At 32.5% G+C, this 17620-nt stretch overlaps 1 protein-coding gene and 1 long non-coding RNA gene across 3 annotated transcripts; one reads left to right on the top strand and one right to left on the bottom strand.

The window, feature by feature from the left end:
* Positions 1-516: 516 nt before the first annotated feature.
* LOC121116549 (uncharacterized) lies at positions 517-2255 on the bottom strand. Its single transcript, XR_005863900.2, has 2 exons — positions 2007-2255; positions 517-1121 (listed from the first exon to the last, which is right to left on the bottom strand). It is a non-coding gene; the product is annotated as an uncharacterized lncRNA (long non-coding RNA).
* Positions 2256-6838: 4583 nt separating this feature from the next.
* Positions 6839-16882, top strand: LOC121116131 (uncharacterized). Of its 2 annotated transcripts, XM_040710361.2 has the most exons (7): positions 6839-8173; positions 8229-9857; positions 10115-10462; positions 10528-10820; positions 12488-13824; positions 14578-14705; positions 16595-16882. In XM_040710361.2, the coding sequence occupies exons 2-7, from the start codon at positions 9827-9829 to the stop codon at positions 16630-16632; spliced, it is 2175 nt and encodes a 724-aa protein (XP_040566295.1). In that variant the 5' UTR covers positions 6839-8173; positions 8229-9826; the 3' UTR covers positions 16633-16882. The 2 variants fall into 2 exon arrangements, with proteins under 2 accessions (XP_040566295.1, XP_040566296.1); XM_040710362.2 differs by lacking the exon at positions 6839-8173 and having other exon boundaries at positions 8224-9857; positions 10271-10462.
* Positions 16883-17620: the final 738 nt, after the last annotated feature.

Below are 17620 nucleotides of genomic sequence, written 5' to 3'. Positions count from 1 at the left end.
TACAAACATCCATATTTAAAAGTGAGTACGCCCTTAACCCAAAGAATATACATTAAGAATATTATACATATTCTTTGCCTTAACCGATTTTTACAATATGTTTCATTGAGAAAGGAAAAAACGAAGTTCCTTTCCCTATTTTTCGTAACAATATAAAAATATATAACGCAACCTCTCGTTTAACATGACATGATCTTGAAAATTTAATTAACAACTATGTACATTATTTCAAATATTTCAAAATCAAGATGACTTTTTTAAATTTGTTAATGTGATTTTTAGATATGAATATTGTATATTTACAGAATGTTTTTTGAAAATAATTTTATGTTTACTTTTTATAAAAATGAATTAAAAATGTAATTTTCCAAAAAAAGTTATAGTTAACTCTTATGATTTAGGTCCACGATCTCGATAGAAATATTAATCTTAAAATATGATACATTATGTGCATTGTAAATATACTTTACAATCTACCTTAAAGACTTGATTTACTAATTAAAAACGCTGATTCTTAAAGAAAAATAATAGTATATATTATACAAGAGTTGATATAATATTCAAGCCTTTTATCGGAATGGACTACAATAAATGAATCCTTTTTGATTTCTTCTTGAATGATTGCTTAAAAATAAAATGGCATGTTCTAGCGTGGTAAATTTTTGCTATTGTTATAAATAGAGGTGTATAAAATATGTACAAGAAGGCTGCATTCTGTAGTTGGGAAATCTGAAAAGGATTTTTTAAAATGATTGAAAACTGGATTTGATATTAAAAAAAAAAACTAGTTACAGATTCGTGATCACCGTGTCAAGTACTATTATACCGACTAGAAATATTGGGTCTTCTTTTGGTGGCTTTGAGGTTTTGGAGCCTACTGTTGACTTCGCCATACTTGTTCCTGGCTTACCTGGAGGAGGCGATGATAGGCCTGGCGCCGTTTCCTCCTCAAGCTAATTCAGCAATAGTTGCTCTTCGGGTCGCTTCCATTATTGACAAAATCGCTAACAAAAAAGTTGATCTGACTCTTAAGGTCTCATATATGGCCATTAACTCGACTGCAATTCCCTCTTTATTGATCTTGATAAAGTCACACTTTGTCCAGATTTATCTGCTAGATCCTGTAATTGAATACGGAATTAAAACGATATTATTTTATTGACTTGTATCAAAATCAAATGCAAAATTTCTAGAGAATTTCTTGTAGACTTGTAATTAACCCTTCCACTGAAAAAATGTTAATATGAGGTCCATAGAACCTATTAATTAAGTTCTTTTAACGTTTAGAAAATATTATTTTATTAGCTGGGGAAACCCCGATAAATCCCAGAAAAATCGGAAGACGAGATCCCGGGAGAGACATTCTAATATTATAAATCTATATATATTATACCTATGTGATCGTATTTACTTAAATGAGAAAGATCAATCTTCAATATTATCTATTCTTCAATTAATCTTAAAACATTCTACATGGAATTAATGAAACGGATTTAATAAACTCATCTGTCTATGAATGAAATGTAAGACATAAAAAAAATATATGTCTAAGTATTATAGCTCCATAATATAATATGATAAAGAATATCAATTCAATATTCTTTATTAAAAAATTATTTTCTTTTTTTTTTTTTACAACATCCTCGTTGAAATAGGTATTTAAAGTTTTTATCGTAATTTCTTTTAGCAATTATGAATTATGATTACAAAGATTTTTTAATTTCATTATCGTTCTTACTTGAGGAAAAAAGTTTTCCATTTAAACATATATGTACAATGTGAAGGCAAATTTTAATCAAAGAATTTATGAGGCCATTGAATGAAAACTTGATTTCATAGTTTTATAAAAGGTCTCAATGCTAGATATCAAAGAATGAGTAATAATCATATTTACAACACAAATAGTTGTAAGAAAATCTATATAAAAGTATGTTTAAAAAAAAACGCCAATTAACATGATTAGTGATATAAATCGTATTTATTTTTTAGAATGAATTTTCTTTTACTCAGCCACTGTCATTTTTATTTAACTCCTGACTAGTGAATTTCCTTTGAATTTCCTCATATAGGACGGAGAGTAACATTGAAGATTTGTTGCAGAGTTATAATTGTAAGCCCTTGTTGGACTCGGAGTAGAATTGAGGATTCATATCGGAGTAATTATAGCTAATGTCCTATTTTATATTATTTTTTCCTTCCTCTCTTGTCACAGCTGATTGTAGCTGATCTAAGGAAACGTCATGAGGGTTATTCTTTTTCTCCTCCAAAACATTCTTCAAATTGTTAGGGTTACCATGTTGATTTTCGGTTTCTTTTTTTTTGACATGTCCATTTCACACCAGATTAACACCCTTGATGATTACCCTTACAATTTGAAGAATGTTTTGAAGAAGAGCACCTAAGCACCTAAGTGGTGACATTACAGGAGAATGCCTAATCTTTATTTCTGAATTGTAGTATTTCCTCATAAACTCAGTGTTCATGTGCATAATGTTAACCACATTTGGCAATCCCAAAACAGATGTCTTGAAGTCTCTAAAGGGGACTTACAGAATGTGTAGTCTCTCTCTGTTTCTTGGACTCTCAATTTATTCGTAAAGAGTGTTGAAGTAGCCATTCTGTAGTGGAACCACTTGTCTTTTGAGTCCATGAAAGGGTTGATAAATATTTTTATTTGGTTTTTCAGTACATCTTCCGACGGTTTACAACCTAATCGAAGGAACTGTTTGCGCAACAAATCAGCAGGAGAACCCACAATTTGGCTTTCTTGCAAACACTTGAAATAGCTATGGTTTTTAAAGCCTTGTAGTAAGGGATTAGGGGCTATAAAATTTTGTATAATACGGTTTAATAATTTTTTTAATTCTTTTAATATGCATGAAGGTCGTTGGTGTGGCATCTGTGGACTCACTCCACAATTGTCATTTGCTGAAAGTTCAGATGCCTTGAAAAATTCATCTCTAGTGTTCAACCTGTGGTTGAAGTTCAATGGCTCGTCTATGCCCAGCATAGGAAGAACAGAGTCGATAATTGATTTCCATGAATTGATCATTTTCTTCCAGTAAACATTAACCATACTTAAGACTTGAACAGCTCAGCAGGACCCATGAACATTATTTCGCTGTATGGAAAGCCCGTATTCCTTTTAAAATTATCTTTCAAGCATTCTGCCCAGAAATTCGAACAGCTTCTGAGTCTAATCAGCCATGTAAAGTTTAAAGATTTCCACACGGGTTCTATATTTTTTAGACCTATGCCATACGATGAAATTGGAGTATATTGGCAGTCTTTGAAAAATAAGCTCGCTTTGAACCCCATATAAATTCTTCCTGAATGATCTGCATTTTGTCTTTAATTTTCTCTGAATAAGGAGTATATCTAAGTAAGTGGACTACTCGGAGTATTGCGACCACATTCCATATTTTTACCCTGTTTAATATATTAATATGGTGCCTATTGTACTGCAACGTAGTACTACAGATAGATACCAGGACTCTTGTTGTTCTTTTGTTATTGAGGCTCCAAGAAGAGTTGATCTACTAGATAATTTCCATAGCCTAAAACATCTCTTCAAAGGTTTTTCCAGTAAACATCAAACTTCTGTCTTGCTTGTGTTGACCACTAGACCTGCGGGCTCTGAAAGGGATTCCAGGGTCTCAAATACCACTCTCATAAGAAGTGATCTCCTTCAAAGATCCTATGCAGTAAACAGTTAAGTAATCTCCAGAACACCCCCTGCGGACGCCTTGTGCGGAAATCTCTGTAAATATTATATATATATATTATAGAAAAAAGAAAATCCGAAGAGCCGATTGTTACCTAAAAGAGTCGGCTCTTTTTAGTGAGTCTAGCTGAAATAGCCGGTTCAAAAAAAAAAAAAAAAAAAAAAAAAAAAAGCCAGAATTCTCATTACTAGAACTGATTAAAAAAAGAAGAAATAAAGTTGAGTCACGTTATCAAAGAACGAACTTTTTAAGTTTTAGACCTGATATTCAGTACTGAACTGGACCGGAATTAGAATCAACTAGATCGCATGGATACTGAACTGAACCGTACTGAGACTGAACTGGACGGGACTGGCAGTCTGCAGTCGTAAATAAGGGTCCACAAAATACTACTTACCCAAATAAGAATTGATTCACAACATACTGATTTTGAGCCTTTCCACGTGTTTATTTTTGAATGAAAGTTTGCAAGATACGACGTGATCAGGGTGTTTGATATAAATTTACAACTTATTAAACAAAATTTTCTTTGCATTCTCAGCAACAAATTTACCAAAGAAGATAAAAGTTAAAATAAAAAGTGAATTTATAATAATTAAAGATCCTCTTTAGGCTTTATAACCTGTTCAATGTAGTCACACCATGACTGACAGGCTTTTACAAATTTATCATCTGAAGATTAGTGCAGTACTTTGTAATGTTGGACTTGTGAGTGACTGTGTTGTTGTGAGGTCGTTCACAATAATATGTGTCTCTAATTTGACAATAACGACATACAGGATTTATTAGAAGGGCATCAGGTCGTTAGCTTTATTTTATCACACAAGCTTTCATACAAAAAGAACCAAGAAAAAAGGCGCAAAATCAGGTGGTAGTTAGCTCATTTTTGACAACTATGGAATTATTATTGAATAGAGAAGTGTCCATAACTTAACAAGATGTAGTTTTAATTTAACCAATCAACGTACAGAACACTTATTAGTAAAAAAAACAAAAAACAATACCGAAGGTTGACAACAAACTATACTATATATTATTGTGTTACTGAGGTAAGGCCAAATCAGTTTTTCCAAAAAATAAGTCAGCAATTCGCTCACAAATCCTTAAGTCTACAAATTACTTGGGAATATTGGAAAAAAATATATAAAGCTTCCATATGACAAAAAAAAAAAACAAGAAATATTATAATAAATGAATTTTAAAGAAATTTCAAAAAATATATAATTTGACCCCATAAATGACCCCATTACTAAATTGATGTGCCCAAAAAGAGCACATATGGAGTTCCAGTAGCCGCTTTGTTATAATTAATGAGCCTTACTAAATATATCAAAAGCCTCGTTCCTTGCACCATACATTTTTAGAACTGTGTCTGATATTTTCTTATCCATATTTACAATTGAAAGTTAAATTTATATATCTTGAAACCCCTTCAGCGTGTAACTTTATCCTTATCCACAAAAATTGATGAGCTTGGTCTTAATAGATCTCAAAGTTCTTTAAATCCCAGTTAGTGGGGTAATCCGGTGTATGGAGAGACATAGCTCAGTGGATAACCTGCTCAAGATAAATTATTCTCTAGAATCAATGCGCCTAGGTTTGAAACTAGCTTGGTCCTCAAGAAGAAACCATACATTAAATATTGGTTCCCAAACTTATTTTGAGCTCGAACCTTAAAATATGTAGCTAGACAATGTGCGACCCCTACATCTCTCATTGAGAGATGAATATAAAATTTGGAGTCCATTTTATGCAAATGGATCAATTACAGACCATATCAATTCTATGAAATGGAACCAAAAGGCAAATATTATAAGTTATTTGACTATATTGATCCTTAATAAAGATTTCTATTAAAAATATATTCAAAAATATAAGAATTTCATCGAATAAATAATTGAATATTTTTAAATATAAAAACAAAGGTCTAGTTTAGGTATAATTTTGGACACATCCACTCGAAGTTCTCCACGTTAAGCCGCGATCTGTTATAAATTTTGATATAATTTAATACGGAATAGGTTTTCTCAAATAAATAAGTTGTGTCAAATGGTATAAGTAAATTAAAATTTGCTTTAGACAGCAGAAGGAATCATTCATCACAGAGATCCAGAATTTGTTAATTGTTTTAGAATCAAAATCTGTTTTTAGTGTTTCGACCCATGAAAGTTCGATAAGATCTTATTTTTTTGTCAGACGACAGATGATCAGCTGTGGCAATTAAAGGGGCGTATTCAGTTATGTTTTGTTGGAGCATTATCTTCAGGGAAATAATCTTTAAAATGATCAAGAAGAGACTTATAAAGAATATGTACATAATTAATTTAGTGCAACTCAAAGTAATCTCAGTTAAAATTATATTCTTCTTTTTTGAAAATTATTCCAGAATCCCTCTGTTATGTTCCGTGACACCCACTTGGGAACCACTTCATTAAATCACTACATTTTTTGGTAGTTTAGATAAGAATTGTAAACTTGTTAATGAAATATTTTTTAATCTTCTTTTTTAGTGCATTTTTTAAGGAAGAATAATTTTAATTTTCACATATTTTGATAACTCAGGGCAGGTACTGGCTAGAAGTTTTTTTAGGGTTATACCCTAGCAATGCACCCTTTTGCCGACTTTCCTTTACGCCACTAATCCCAGCCACTATTAAAAAAGCATTAAACATAATCAAATATTATTTTTTCAATGTTATGTATGTATGTTAATTGTATGACGTATGAATGATGACATCAAGCCTTTTTAGACGATAGATCTCTGCATGTGGTATCGAACGAAGCAGCAAACTCTCTCTCTTCAAGTTTGTATATATTTATGTAAATGTGTAATCTCCCCTGTGATGAGCTTCTTAGACTAATATCTGCAACAAACATAAAAAAAAGATAGTTTTTTGTTTTTCATTCCTCATATAAATATTTTGAAATATACAGATTTCAAAAGTAATTGAACGAGTAAATCAATATTATTGTAGAGCACAGCTTATTCATAAACGATTGCATAAATAACCACAGCGTTCATTTTGTCAGGAATGGATAGACGAAATGTATTCGTCAAGGAAATTTTTTTGCGTTGCAACTACGAGACAAAGAGGAAACGAAACACTATTTTTAGTATATTTAGTCTCACAAAAATAGATATGATCTTTTCTTGACAGTGAAAGACGCGACTAAATGTGATGAAGACGGAACGAAATTAACTCGGTGTCCGGTAAAGTGATTGTTGCCAAAAGGCTGTGGACAAATTCATTGGGGAAATATCGTTGCGTGGTAAAATCGTGGTGTACATTATCATTGTGAGGCAAAATTGTTGTGGGTAATATAATCGTGAAGCAATTTCATTATAAGCTATGAAATTGTGAAGAATTTAATTGCAATTATATTATATTCAGGGAATCAAACTATTGAACGATAAAATGATTCAACGGGCCAGCCTCTTCCCTGAGCATCATGTACCCCTTCTAATATCCAAAAATACACCCTGGTCACAGAGCTGTTCAGGTGAAATGCCAGGCTCCAAATCAGTTTAAACTCCATCTACGCTGAGTTTCTAAGTATCAATGACTTCTTTTAATATGCTGTAATACACCCAGGTCTACAGGTTGTACGGGTGAAATGCTGGGCTCCAAGATAGGTTCTATTTTCTCGCCACCGTTTACTAACCTTCAAACAACTTTTCTAATATACTAAAATACGGCTGAGCTTACCTTTAGTGCAGGTGAACTGCTGGGCTCCAAGGCAGGTCAAATTTTTCCACCGGTGGGGAAGGAAAATAAATTTAAAATTTATTTTAAAATTATAAAATGGATTTACCTCTGGATCCCGGTGATTCACCTGCAGTACCCGTGGGCCGAACTTTATTTTGGGATATTAAAAGATTTCCTTGATTTTCAGGGAAGAGGTGGGAGAAAAGTTTAAAATTATTTTGGACCCGGTAGCTCCCTTGCATAACCTGTGGACCGGGTGTATTTTTGGATATTAGAATGGGCTGAATTTATTTTTTATCACTTAATAGCTTGATCTCCCTGATATATAATAATTGCAATGTCATTATCTTGGAATGAAATCACTCGCAATCATATTGCTTACAATGAAATTACTTCACGATGATATTACCCACAACAATTTTGTCTTGTAATGATAATGTACTACGATTTTACCAAACAACGATATTTCCCCAAATACCTTTTTACCAGAATCATTTTACAGTAAACCAATTAATACTAAATTAATGTTTGTTATGGATTACCAAGTTCCTCTTTATCCTGCAACCTTTCCTTCTCTAGAAAGAAACAATGGAAATTGACTCGAAATCAGTTGGTACATTGTCAGCTAATCGATATTTAATGATTAATTGTTGAAATTTCTTGAGAGTGCTTAACAAGAAATAATTCGAATTATTTAACAAATCGTCAAAGTTGATCAGAACATGGGTTATAGGAAAATAAGTAGAAAAATCAAACTTAAGAATACAATGTAATATTGCGCTTTTTTATAGTACAGTTGATCATCTTTGGGGGAGGCGAAAACAACCAGATCCATGCTCTTGTATAAATTATGGAAGATGGGACTTAATTATTATTGTTTGCTCTGTATTTGGATGTTATAATGGGACGAACAACCTTTTGGAATTTTAATGTTCCCCAAAAAACAATTACTCTTTACTACATATATTTCAGGGCATTTATTAGCTCCATTATATGAAATATCGCTGATTTTCTATAGTATCTAGTTTTTCTCATTTTAAAGTCATTAGATGAAGTTTTCTGTAGATTTTCTTTTGAAACTCGATATTTTCCTTAATAGCTGAGTCTCCAGCATGGCGTGACGCTCGAGTTATTTTGCAATCAGTAGCGCCAGTAACCCCTATTTGCTCTTAAAACATGACTACTCAACAATAATGAGTATACAGGGTGCGATCTATATTTAACAACCATCACGATTTAAAAAAAAGAGGAACTTTCTCCTCAACTAATACTCTAATTGTAATAAAAATCAATGAGCAAAAAGATGAATAAAATATATATAAATATATGTTATTCGATATAATCGCCTTTGACGTCAATAACAGCCTCGACTTGACCTCCAAAACGGGAGCAGGTTTGATGACAGTCTCCTTTAGAAGATTCCAGAATTCCTCCCGGATCCTGGACATCAGCTTGGATTTTGTGTTGCAGAAAGATCTTTTGGCGTGTCGTTTAATTGCATTCCTACACAAAAAAGTCCATGAGGTTGATGTTCGGTGAGCTTGGAGGCTGAACAATGGGTCAAACAAAGTTTAAAAAAAAATCTAACAACCAGGCAAACGTTTTTTTTGCAGTGCGGGATGGATTGTTTACAGACGATTGGTGGTTTCAGTTCATTCCTAATTCTCCAGACAAAGGACTTGTGTATGTTTAATAAGTTTGAAATCTCAACATTGTCTCGTCCAATGTAGATTCAAACGTGGATACTCTCATTTTTCCACGATTGTGGAATAAATACTTCGATGATCGAAACTATTTTTTTTAAACTGAAGCCAAATATTAGCCGCCAAAATAACAAACAACGTCCTAGCTGCAAATGTGGTCAAAATTCGTTCTTAAGCAACAGCCGTCCAGAGTATTTAACTATATATTTGTCTCTTGGGGCCTGGGCTCGAACAAAAATAACACACACAATGTCTAGATTCAATATACAGACCGCCAGTTGAGTAGTCTTGTCTTAGAGAGAAGTGATTCATAACTCTTTTATCATTGCGAAGCCCCTAGGTGTTTTTTAGAGGAACTTCTAATACTTGTGTTTAAGATTTGATTATTTTAAACTTTTTGTATGACCATTTTCCCCCTTCTTATGTTAGTGAGATAACACCGTATTAAATACCCTCGCACCTCGTTCTCAGAGGTGGTAGAAATTCTCTCTCTCTTCTTCTCCAGCTAGCTACATACGCATATTTGTACATAAGGAATACGACTTAAGAATAATAATAAATAAAAAAATGATATTAGTCATTTAGTGAGATTTTAAGCCTCTTCAATGATAGAAGCGGGAATTACTATTAAGATATACTACTTAAGTGTGTGGTGAATTTTTCTTCGAAAGGGGTGTAGGAAGAAGTTAAAATGGAGGAAGCCATCAAATTATTGGTTTTTGGTAAGTACAATTCCTTGCTTCAATTAATGCTTTGTATAATATGTCAATTAACTTTGACTCATGTACACATTTTTATACCTAACTTTGATTCTTCTAACACAAACCACTGCTTAAACACACTTTTGTAATTTGTACATAGACCGTACTCAAGCTTCAATTATTATATAGTCAAAATAAAAACCATTTAATTAATTATGTAAACGTCTGTCCTTCATTACCGATTCATTTTCCAAACGCCCTTTTCCCTATTTTTACAGACTTTATCAATTTCATAAGCTTTTTGAAGAAACAACCCAACGTGCCCAAGAGCTGGTTGAGTCGAATCAAACGTTTGGAATTAAAATGTGACAATCTTGGATTGACATCCAAATCCACACCAGAATCTCCACCCGTGATTAATCTTCCTCATTCAGTTCCAGACTCTTCTGGGAGCAATAATTCCACTACTCTCTCTCCAAAGTCTTCAGCTCCTGTAGTTGTTGATGTAAATTATGTCTCTGAGTTTGATAAAGATGATCTAAGTTTGATTGGCCCGAATCTGAATGAGGAGTCCAGTACAGGGCATCATCATCATCTCAATTCCACGGCCAAAGGAAACGCCATAAGTAAATGAAACCAATAACTAATCATTATAGTCTCATAACCCATCTTTTACTTTTCTTTGTGTCAGGCAAATGGAGCCTAAAGCCCGAGGAATGCGATAGGGACTTACTTATGGAACATTCTATAAAAATTGGTAAAGTCTATGTGAAAAATTTCAAAAATCTTATTTCTTCGACACTTGGAAAGAAAGTAGAAAAGACAGCTCTTCTCACGAATGATTTTAGATTCTTACTCTATAAGCCCTACAAAGCAAAGATTGACATCGTCTTAGATATACGAGGAGCTTTAATCCAAAATAACAAGCTGAAACGAAGGAGATTTACAATTTCTTGCTCAACCGACAAAATGGAAACGATGGAGGTATATTATATTGTTATTGGATAGGATCAAATGAGTGAATGTATTTCGGTCTTGGGTTCATAATTCTTCATTTTAATAAGGGATACCCTTTTTACTTAAGTGAAGCCACTTACAATAAGCTAGTGTTGTGTCAGTCTGTATTTAGGACTAAAGACTGGCGTCCCGTCCAGTTCAGTACTAAGATCTATAATGTTTGGTCCTTGATGACGTCACTCATTTGTATTTGTTCTTTTTTAAAAATCAGTTTAGATATAAATAACCAACAGTTGGCGGTTTGTTTTTCATTTTTTCCCCTCAAATTTCGATTACAGTTGGTGCAGAATAGTTGTCACGTACTAAGAAAATAATCTATGCAAAATTTCATTTTTCTATGATGTCATCTTTAAGTTGCATATCTTGTTCAAATTTTGAAAGGAGTCAAAAGTTCTTTAAGGTTTAAAATACAGCATTAATCATTATTTTGAATTAATTAATTATGATAGACTTTATTCTAACCTATAACAAATATGAATAAAGTTTATTTTTCTAAAGGTACCCTATGTGGCAAAGGATGCGCGCTATAAGCGGGTCATCAATTTTTCTCTTTTTTTGTTCCATTGGACAATTATAGAAAAAACTGTTCAAACACTTTTGATAGGTTAAGAAAACGTCACTCAAAATGTCTTTTGATATATATATATATTGACAAAGTAAGAAGTGTTTGCCTTTTTCTTATAATTTGATCAGGATATGCGACCAAAAAATGAGCACGTAGGACAAAGCAATTATGCATAGATCATTTTCATCCCATATAACAAATTCTCTGCAGTAGTCCATATTGGAAAAGGGTAATAAATTATACGGCTCTAACTAACTGTCTTAAGGACCGTTCATAAGTCTGGACTGAATAAATAAGGGCTAACACAGTAGAACAAATTAAAGTTCCTGAAACCCAAAGAAAAAAATTAGGTAGAACTTTTTATATAGAAATATATTCAGACACACAAAAAGTAATTTTGTTTCATAAAATGGAAGGATTTTTTCCTCTTTAAATTGAGATTTTTTCAAAAAAATCCATTTTCCTAACGTGGTGCCCAACAGAGCCAAGAAAACCAAAATGAAATTAATTTATGCATTTTGAAATATTGGCAATATATATATATATATTTAATTGACTTTTACACCAAAAGATAGGCATAAACATGATAACTTTAAATGAAGATAAGTGATATATATTTTTTAAAAGTTATCCATTTTGTTAAAGATGCACGAAAAACTAGGGTACACTTGGGGTCAGAAGGGTGTACCTCACTTTTTTTTTTTAAATGAATTTTTCTATATTTTATAAATTCCAAATTAATGCTGCCTAGATAAAGTTGAGAGTTAACCAATACACATGAACCAATCTAAAAGCTCACCGAATTTTTGGGACTAGCTCAAGGATGCCCAACCTTTTAAGTGTTTGAATGATATTGTGGCAATTTTGCTAAAAAATAATACTTGAAAGGAGAATGAGTAGTGGGGGGCACTTAAATATTAAGTGGGCCGTAATATAGCCTGATGTCTCCGTGTTGGGCATCCCTGAACTAGCCTATAAATGTAAAATACACCAGTTTGATCTCACCCCACTCTATTCTTTTTTTAGTCATACATTATAACTAATTCAATTTTATATAAATACTATGTAGTTTGAGGCTTCCGACGAACAAGAGCGTGACGCATGGGTGTATGTCTTATACCAAGCATCCAAAGGGAAAAAATCAAATGACAAAGATAGTTCCTCCAATAAAAACGAGGATGATATATACCAAAAAGTTCAAGAATACAACAATTATAACCTAATTGAAGATGACGACGATATGAATTTCGATGGCTCCGATATGAGCGATCCCGATGATGAGTTCCAAATCTATAAAACACAAATCAGTAATCGACCAGTTGAGCCAGGAGACTACAGACTCGTTGATGACGACACGGATGAAGATTTTGAGGATGATATCGATTTTGACCAGGGTGAAATTGATCTACTCCCATCTCCTCCAACTCCGAATCAAGCTGAATCCCAGTATGAATTCGAAGATACTTCCTCATATACATCATCATCCTCCGATTCCTCTCTGAGTCTATGTTCCCCAGTGGATACATCGGAGTTTATCGAAGAACCTCCATCTTTACCACTCAAAAATCAAGGACCACTAAAGGCACCAACAGATATTCCCCCTAGATCGAAATGTTTACTCAAGTCCAAGGTACAACCTCCCCCTTGTCCTCTAGACGATTTTGATGACGAGGACTTCCCTCCACCACCTTCTCCGGAGCTTCCTCCAGAACTCCCACCCAAAAATCGTACATTGGACCGGAAAGCATCAACCAAAAAAAAATCAAAAATACTCTCTAACAGAGGATCTCTTCCAATTGAGAGTTCCCTTAAGCCCCATTCCAAAAGGGATTCTTCTCATGGATTCCATTCCAACTCTAGCGAAGAACATGCAAGTCAAAGAAGCTCTTTAATGTCAACCAGTAGTGCTGAAGTTGCAGAAATAATTCGCTCAAGACATTCAACCGGTGATAAAAGACCAGATCCTCCACCCATCCCAGAAGAGCCATCACCCAAAACCAAATCTAAAATGAAAATATCAATGCCCAAAAAGTTTTTCAAAAATTCAAATAATTCAAAAAGTTATGATATAAATCCTCAAAGTCATCCCTCATCAGATCTTCCTCTCCCAAGCCCCACTAATCCTCCTCCTCCTGCTCGACTCAATAGTATGGAAGAAATAAAAAGGGAACTCGCAGAGAAAATCCAGCAAAGAAATAAGCGCATGCAGTTGAGAAGAGATAATAATCTGGACGATATTAAATCCATTGCCTCATCAGAGACAAAGGACATCGAATTCCTGGGAAAGAAGCCATCGCAAGTCATTGCTAGTCCTGCAGGTGTAAAACCACAAGTTTTGAAGCCTAAACCCCTTTTGGGCAACGGCTATACCGTTGGAAAAGTGACCCTCTCATCAAGTTCAAATGTGTAAGTATCGTCCTTTGTTTAATGTCATATTTTAATTAGTCATTCACCAAATGAGTCACGACTCTTAATTATCATCTGTAAAGGATAGCATATCACCAACATGTCCGGAAAGGCAAATACGTTGTAAATATGTGACATGTCAACATAAAAACAAGAAAATAATATTTTTTTCCACTTCATATATATGTTACATACAGCTCAATATTTCATAGACAATTTGGAATCAATTATAGGCTTTGTATTCAAATTACTGGGACGGTTTAAGATTCCCAAGAGTTTAAACTAGGGGTTCAGTTATTTATTTCATTTAAAGGACTTGTATTGACCCCGATATGGGCCCTTTTAGATAAAATATATCAATTTGGTATTATATAGCACTTTGTGGCTCATTTACAGGTTTAATAAGAATGATTTATTGGTAAAAATGGACAATAATTCTTATAGCACAAACTCAATTGTAATCAACCTAGTTCTAGGTTGGTTTTTTTGTTGACGGAGAATATATATTATGACAATTTCTTATAAAGGCTTTGTAAATAATTCATTTGGCTATTTCACCTCCTCTTTTTATAAAATAAAAAATGTATTTTAGTGTGTACAAAAGTAGTTTTTATGAGTTTTAAATGCTCTGCCCCATGCAAAGAGAAATAAAAATATCAAGACAAGGGGTAGTTTTCCCCCATTTTGACACTAATATGTACTAATTGATATTACACGTGATATACATATTTATAATTTATCTACTTTTTTTAGGTGTTCGAATAAAAATATCTCTTCCGCAATGACACACGATCCACCACAAAGAGACCCCAAAAACCAAAGACAAGGAGCTAAATTTAACGAAGTTCAACAAAAGATGGAGTCATTGAATATGACCGAAGGTTTGTAATTTTCTGCATTTGTGACTTGTCAACATAAAAGCAAGCTACATCTATTTTTCTCAAAATGGAGTCTGGATTATATATCCTGTACTCTTTGACAAACTATACATATATTAAATGATAATGTCTGTGTGTGCGAGTCCTGGAATCACGGCCAAACCAAAGGATAGATTTTCGTAACAAATTTCATGTATATTAATATGGCTCAAGAGATGGTTGTGGTAATAATTTTTTTGGCCTTCAAGGCCATAGTGGCCGTAAAATAGCATTTAAAAAAAAAAGAAGGATTTTTTTGACTAACACATATACAACAAGAGATAAAAAGCTTAACATTTTATGAATGATTCTCACTGCATTTCGGTATATATCTTTGCACACATTTTTTTAAAGGAGATTATACGATTAAGATCTTAGGAAAAAAAAAAAAGAAGAGAGAAATAGACAATGGATTTTTAACAATAATATGAAAGATGAGCAAAAGATTTGAATAACTTGAATATTTTTTATTATTTAAACCTTATAATCTCCTTAAAAAATAGAAGTGTTCAAAATTCATTTTAAATTCTAAATTTCTCCTGGCAACGCTCAGCAATTCTACTCTATCTTCTTATCAAAAAAGCCGGCAAAGAAACATACTAACTCCAACATGCAGCGAGAATAATTTCTTAATTTTTTTTTATATTAAGTAGAAATTTTTTTAATGAATTTTTAATTCTTCTTTGTCCCAAGCAACACCAGGTAAACCTATTCTCGTTTCTATGAAATTGGTCACTTTTATGTAATTTAAAGGCCATATTGGACCCGCATTCAGCCACATGATTCAAAAGAAGATTTTAAACTACCTATATTCAACAATATTAGGTATCTACTAGTCTTGAGACTTGTTACAATATCGTTTTTTTTCCGGTTTGTTCTTATCGGTCCAAACAAGTGTTCCAGACTGCAGAACGATTTTAATAGTTTTTATGAAAATTCGTCTAAATATGTACACCAATTTTTTTCAGTCTTAATCAATGGACCGATTTTTTTTAATATACTGATTTATTAGTTGTAAATGTGTTGTTATGCAACAGCTGTATTCCAACTGAAGTGACAATAGTATTATCACCAATTTTAATAATAATTTTTAGCAAGGGCGTTTATCCTCACAAAGGAAAGCTATGTCAGAAACGTAAAACTTATACGAGCATAAAAGCTCGTTTTGGAAGTCATTTATTCGCTTCTAAGGTGTTCTTTTAAACGTTACTTTTCTTAAATATCTGAGAAAATCTTGCCCAAAATTCGTTAGCAAAAATGAATATCTCATATGAATATGTATTTGTAATACAATTTGATCGTTTTACATACCTATGTTAATAAATTTATATCTTTCTGAGAGCAACTCACAACTAATGATTCTTAAGATTATTTAAAAAAATGATTTTTTTTTCTCAATTCTTAGAGTTTATACAAGTATTTTTGCATTTATTGGATATTTACAAAATAGATTAAATTGTAAAAAAAAAATAATACAAATTTAAATTATATATATGTATTTAAGTGAATCTTGACAGTGTATAATATAAGATATAAGATGTATTTTACACCATAGTCAACTATCTATTTTAAAAAAGTATGCTCACTAATGGATGCTTAAAGAACTGAACTAGTTCGATCCGCTAAAAATCCTAGACTAGGCGAAGATTTTGCGAGTGATTCTTAAACATGGATCTACCCTTATCCCAGAAATTTAAATATAAAGCCAGAATATACTGAAATAAGTAGGTCAAATATTGGTCTACAAAAAGACAAATTAAACTCATTTTCTAGATTTAAGATTGTTTTTGTGTTGACATAGCTCTTTTATTATTTCATAATTATGACAATATATATCTTTTTTATTTATATAGGATTTACTTCGGATGAAGAGGATGACTTTTCCGATTGATACCTGAAAAAGACAAATGAGAAAAGTCCTTGTGAAATAAATAAGCTTACAAAGTTAAGAATGCAAAGAAAGAATTGTTGGATATTATTATGATAGACGACATACAATTCAATTGAAATGTCAAAATTATTCTACCAAAGAATTTTAACTCATTTAAATTTTTATTATTATTATCGATGTATTAATTCATTTTATTTGATCATTCTTTAATTTATTCTTAAATAATATAGAGTCTAGTATTATTACATAACCATATGCCTCTTGGTAGCTTTATTATATCTTGCAACCTTTCATCCAAAAAAGAAGTTGGTCGTTTGTCAATTCTTTTAAGAATTATTCGTAGTCTACATTGGTAAAAATGACTACAATGTCGATCCCCAATTCTATTTTGAGTTCAACAAGGACTTACAATTAGGTAGCTCACTACTGAGGAGTCTCTAATAAACCAGCAAAGTTGCCCTCCTGGGTTTTTATAATATCGTCAACTCTTGGTTCTTTCAATCTAGAAGGATGTTTCATTGATGTGACAATGATAAGACTTTTGAGTAATCAGTGGGTTTATACAACTTGAATAAATTGAGTGAAACATTTAATTTTATACAAAAAATCCTGCTAATTGTGCTGGAAAAATATTTTAAAAGTAACATTGGTTCAACTTAAGAGCCATCTAGCGAGTAAAATAACATTTATGTATGAATTAAAATACGTCACCTTTTGCACTGAATATGTTAAATAATCATGCAACTGCCAAGGGAAAGAAAATTCATTATCTAGATTACCAATCTGGATAAGGCAGGTCAGCTGAAAAATTCACACGACTTACATCAATAGCCATTAGGACTGTTTCGTGTGCAAGAAATGCTACTAAGGCGCCCTCTATCCAATCAATTTGGAACAGCTCACAGTATCCCTAACTCTTCCACCTCTTCTATAATTACCAATATTTCAATACAGATTAAATAAATTTTATAAGTAATTAATTAAAATT

This window comes from Lepeophtheirus salmonis, chromosome 4 (assembly GCF_016086655.4).
Source record: "Lepeophtheirus salmonis chromosome 4, UVic_Lsal_1.4, whole genome shotgun sequence".
NCBI lineage: Eukaryota > Metazoa > Arthropoda > Copepoda > Siphonostomatoida > Caligidae > Lepeophtheirus > Lepeophtheirus salmonis.
Note: the sequence above shows the minus strand (reverse complement) of the source record. Positions and strands in the feature narration are given on the sequence as shown.

Coding starts and splice junctions, on each gene's coding strand:
- LOC121116131 (XM_040710361.2), top strand. CDS start 9,827: ATGGAGGAAGCCATCAAATTATTGGTTTTTG. Junction 10,463..10,527: donor GGCCAAAGGAAACGCCATAA/GTAAATGAAACC, acceptor TCTTTGTGTCAG/GCAAATGGAGCCTAAAGCCC. Junction 14,706..16,594: donor GTCATTGAATATGACCGAAG/GTTTGTAATTTT, acceptor TTATTTATATAG/GATTTACTTCGGATGAAGAG.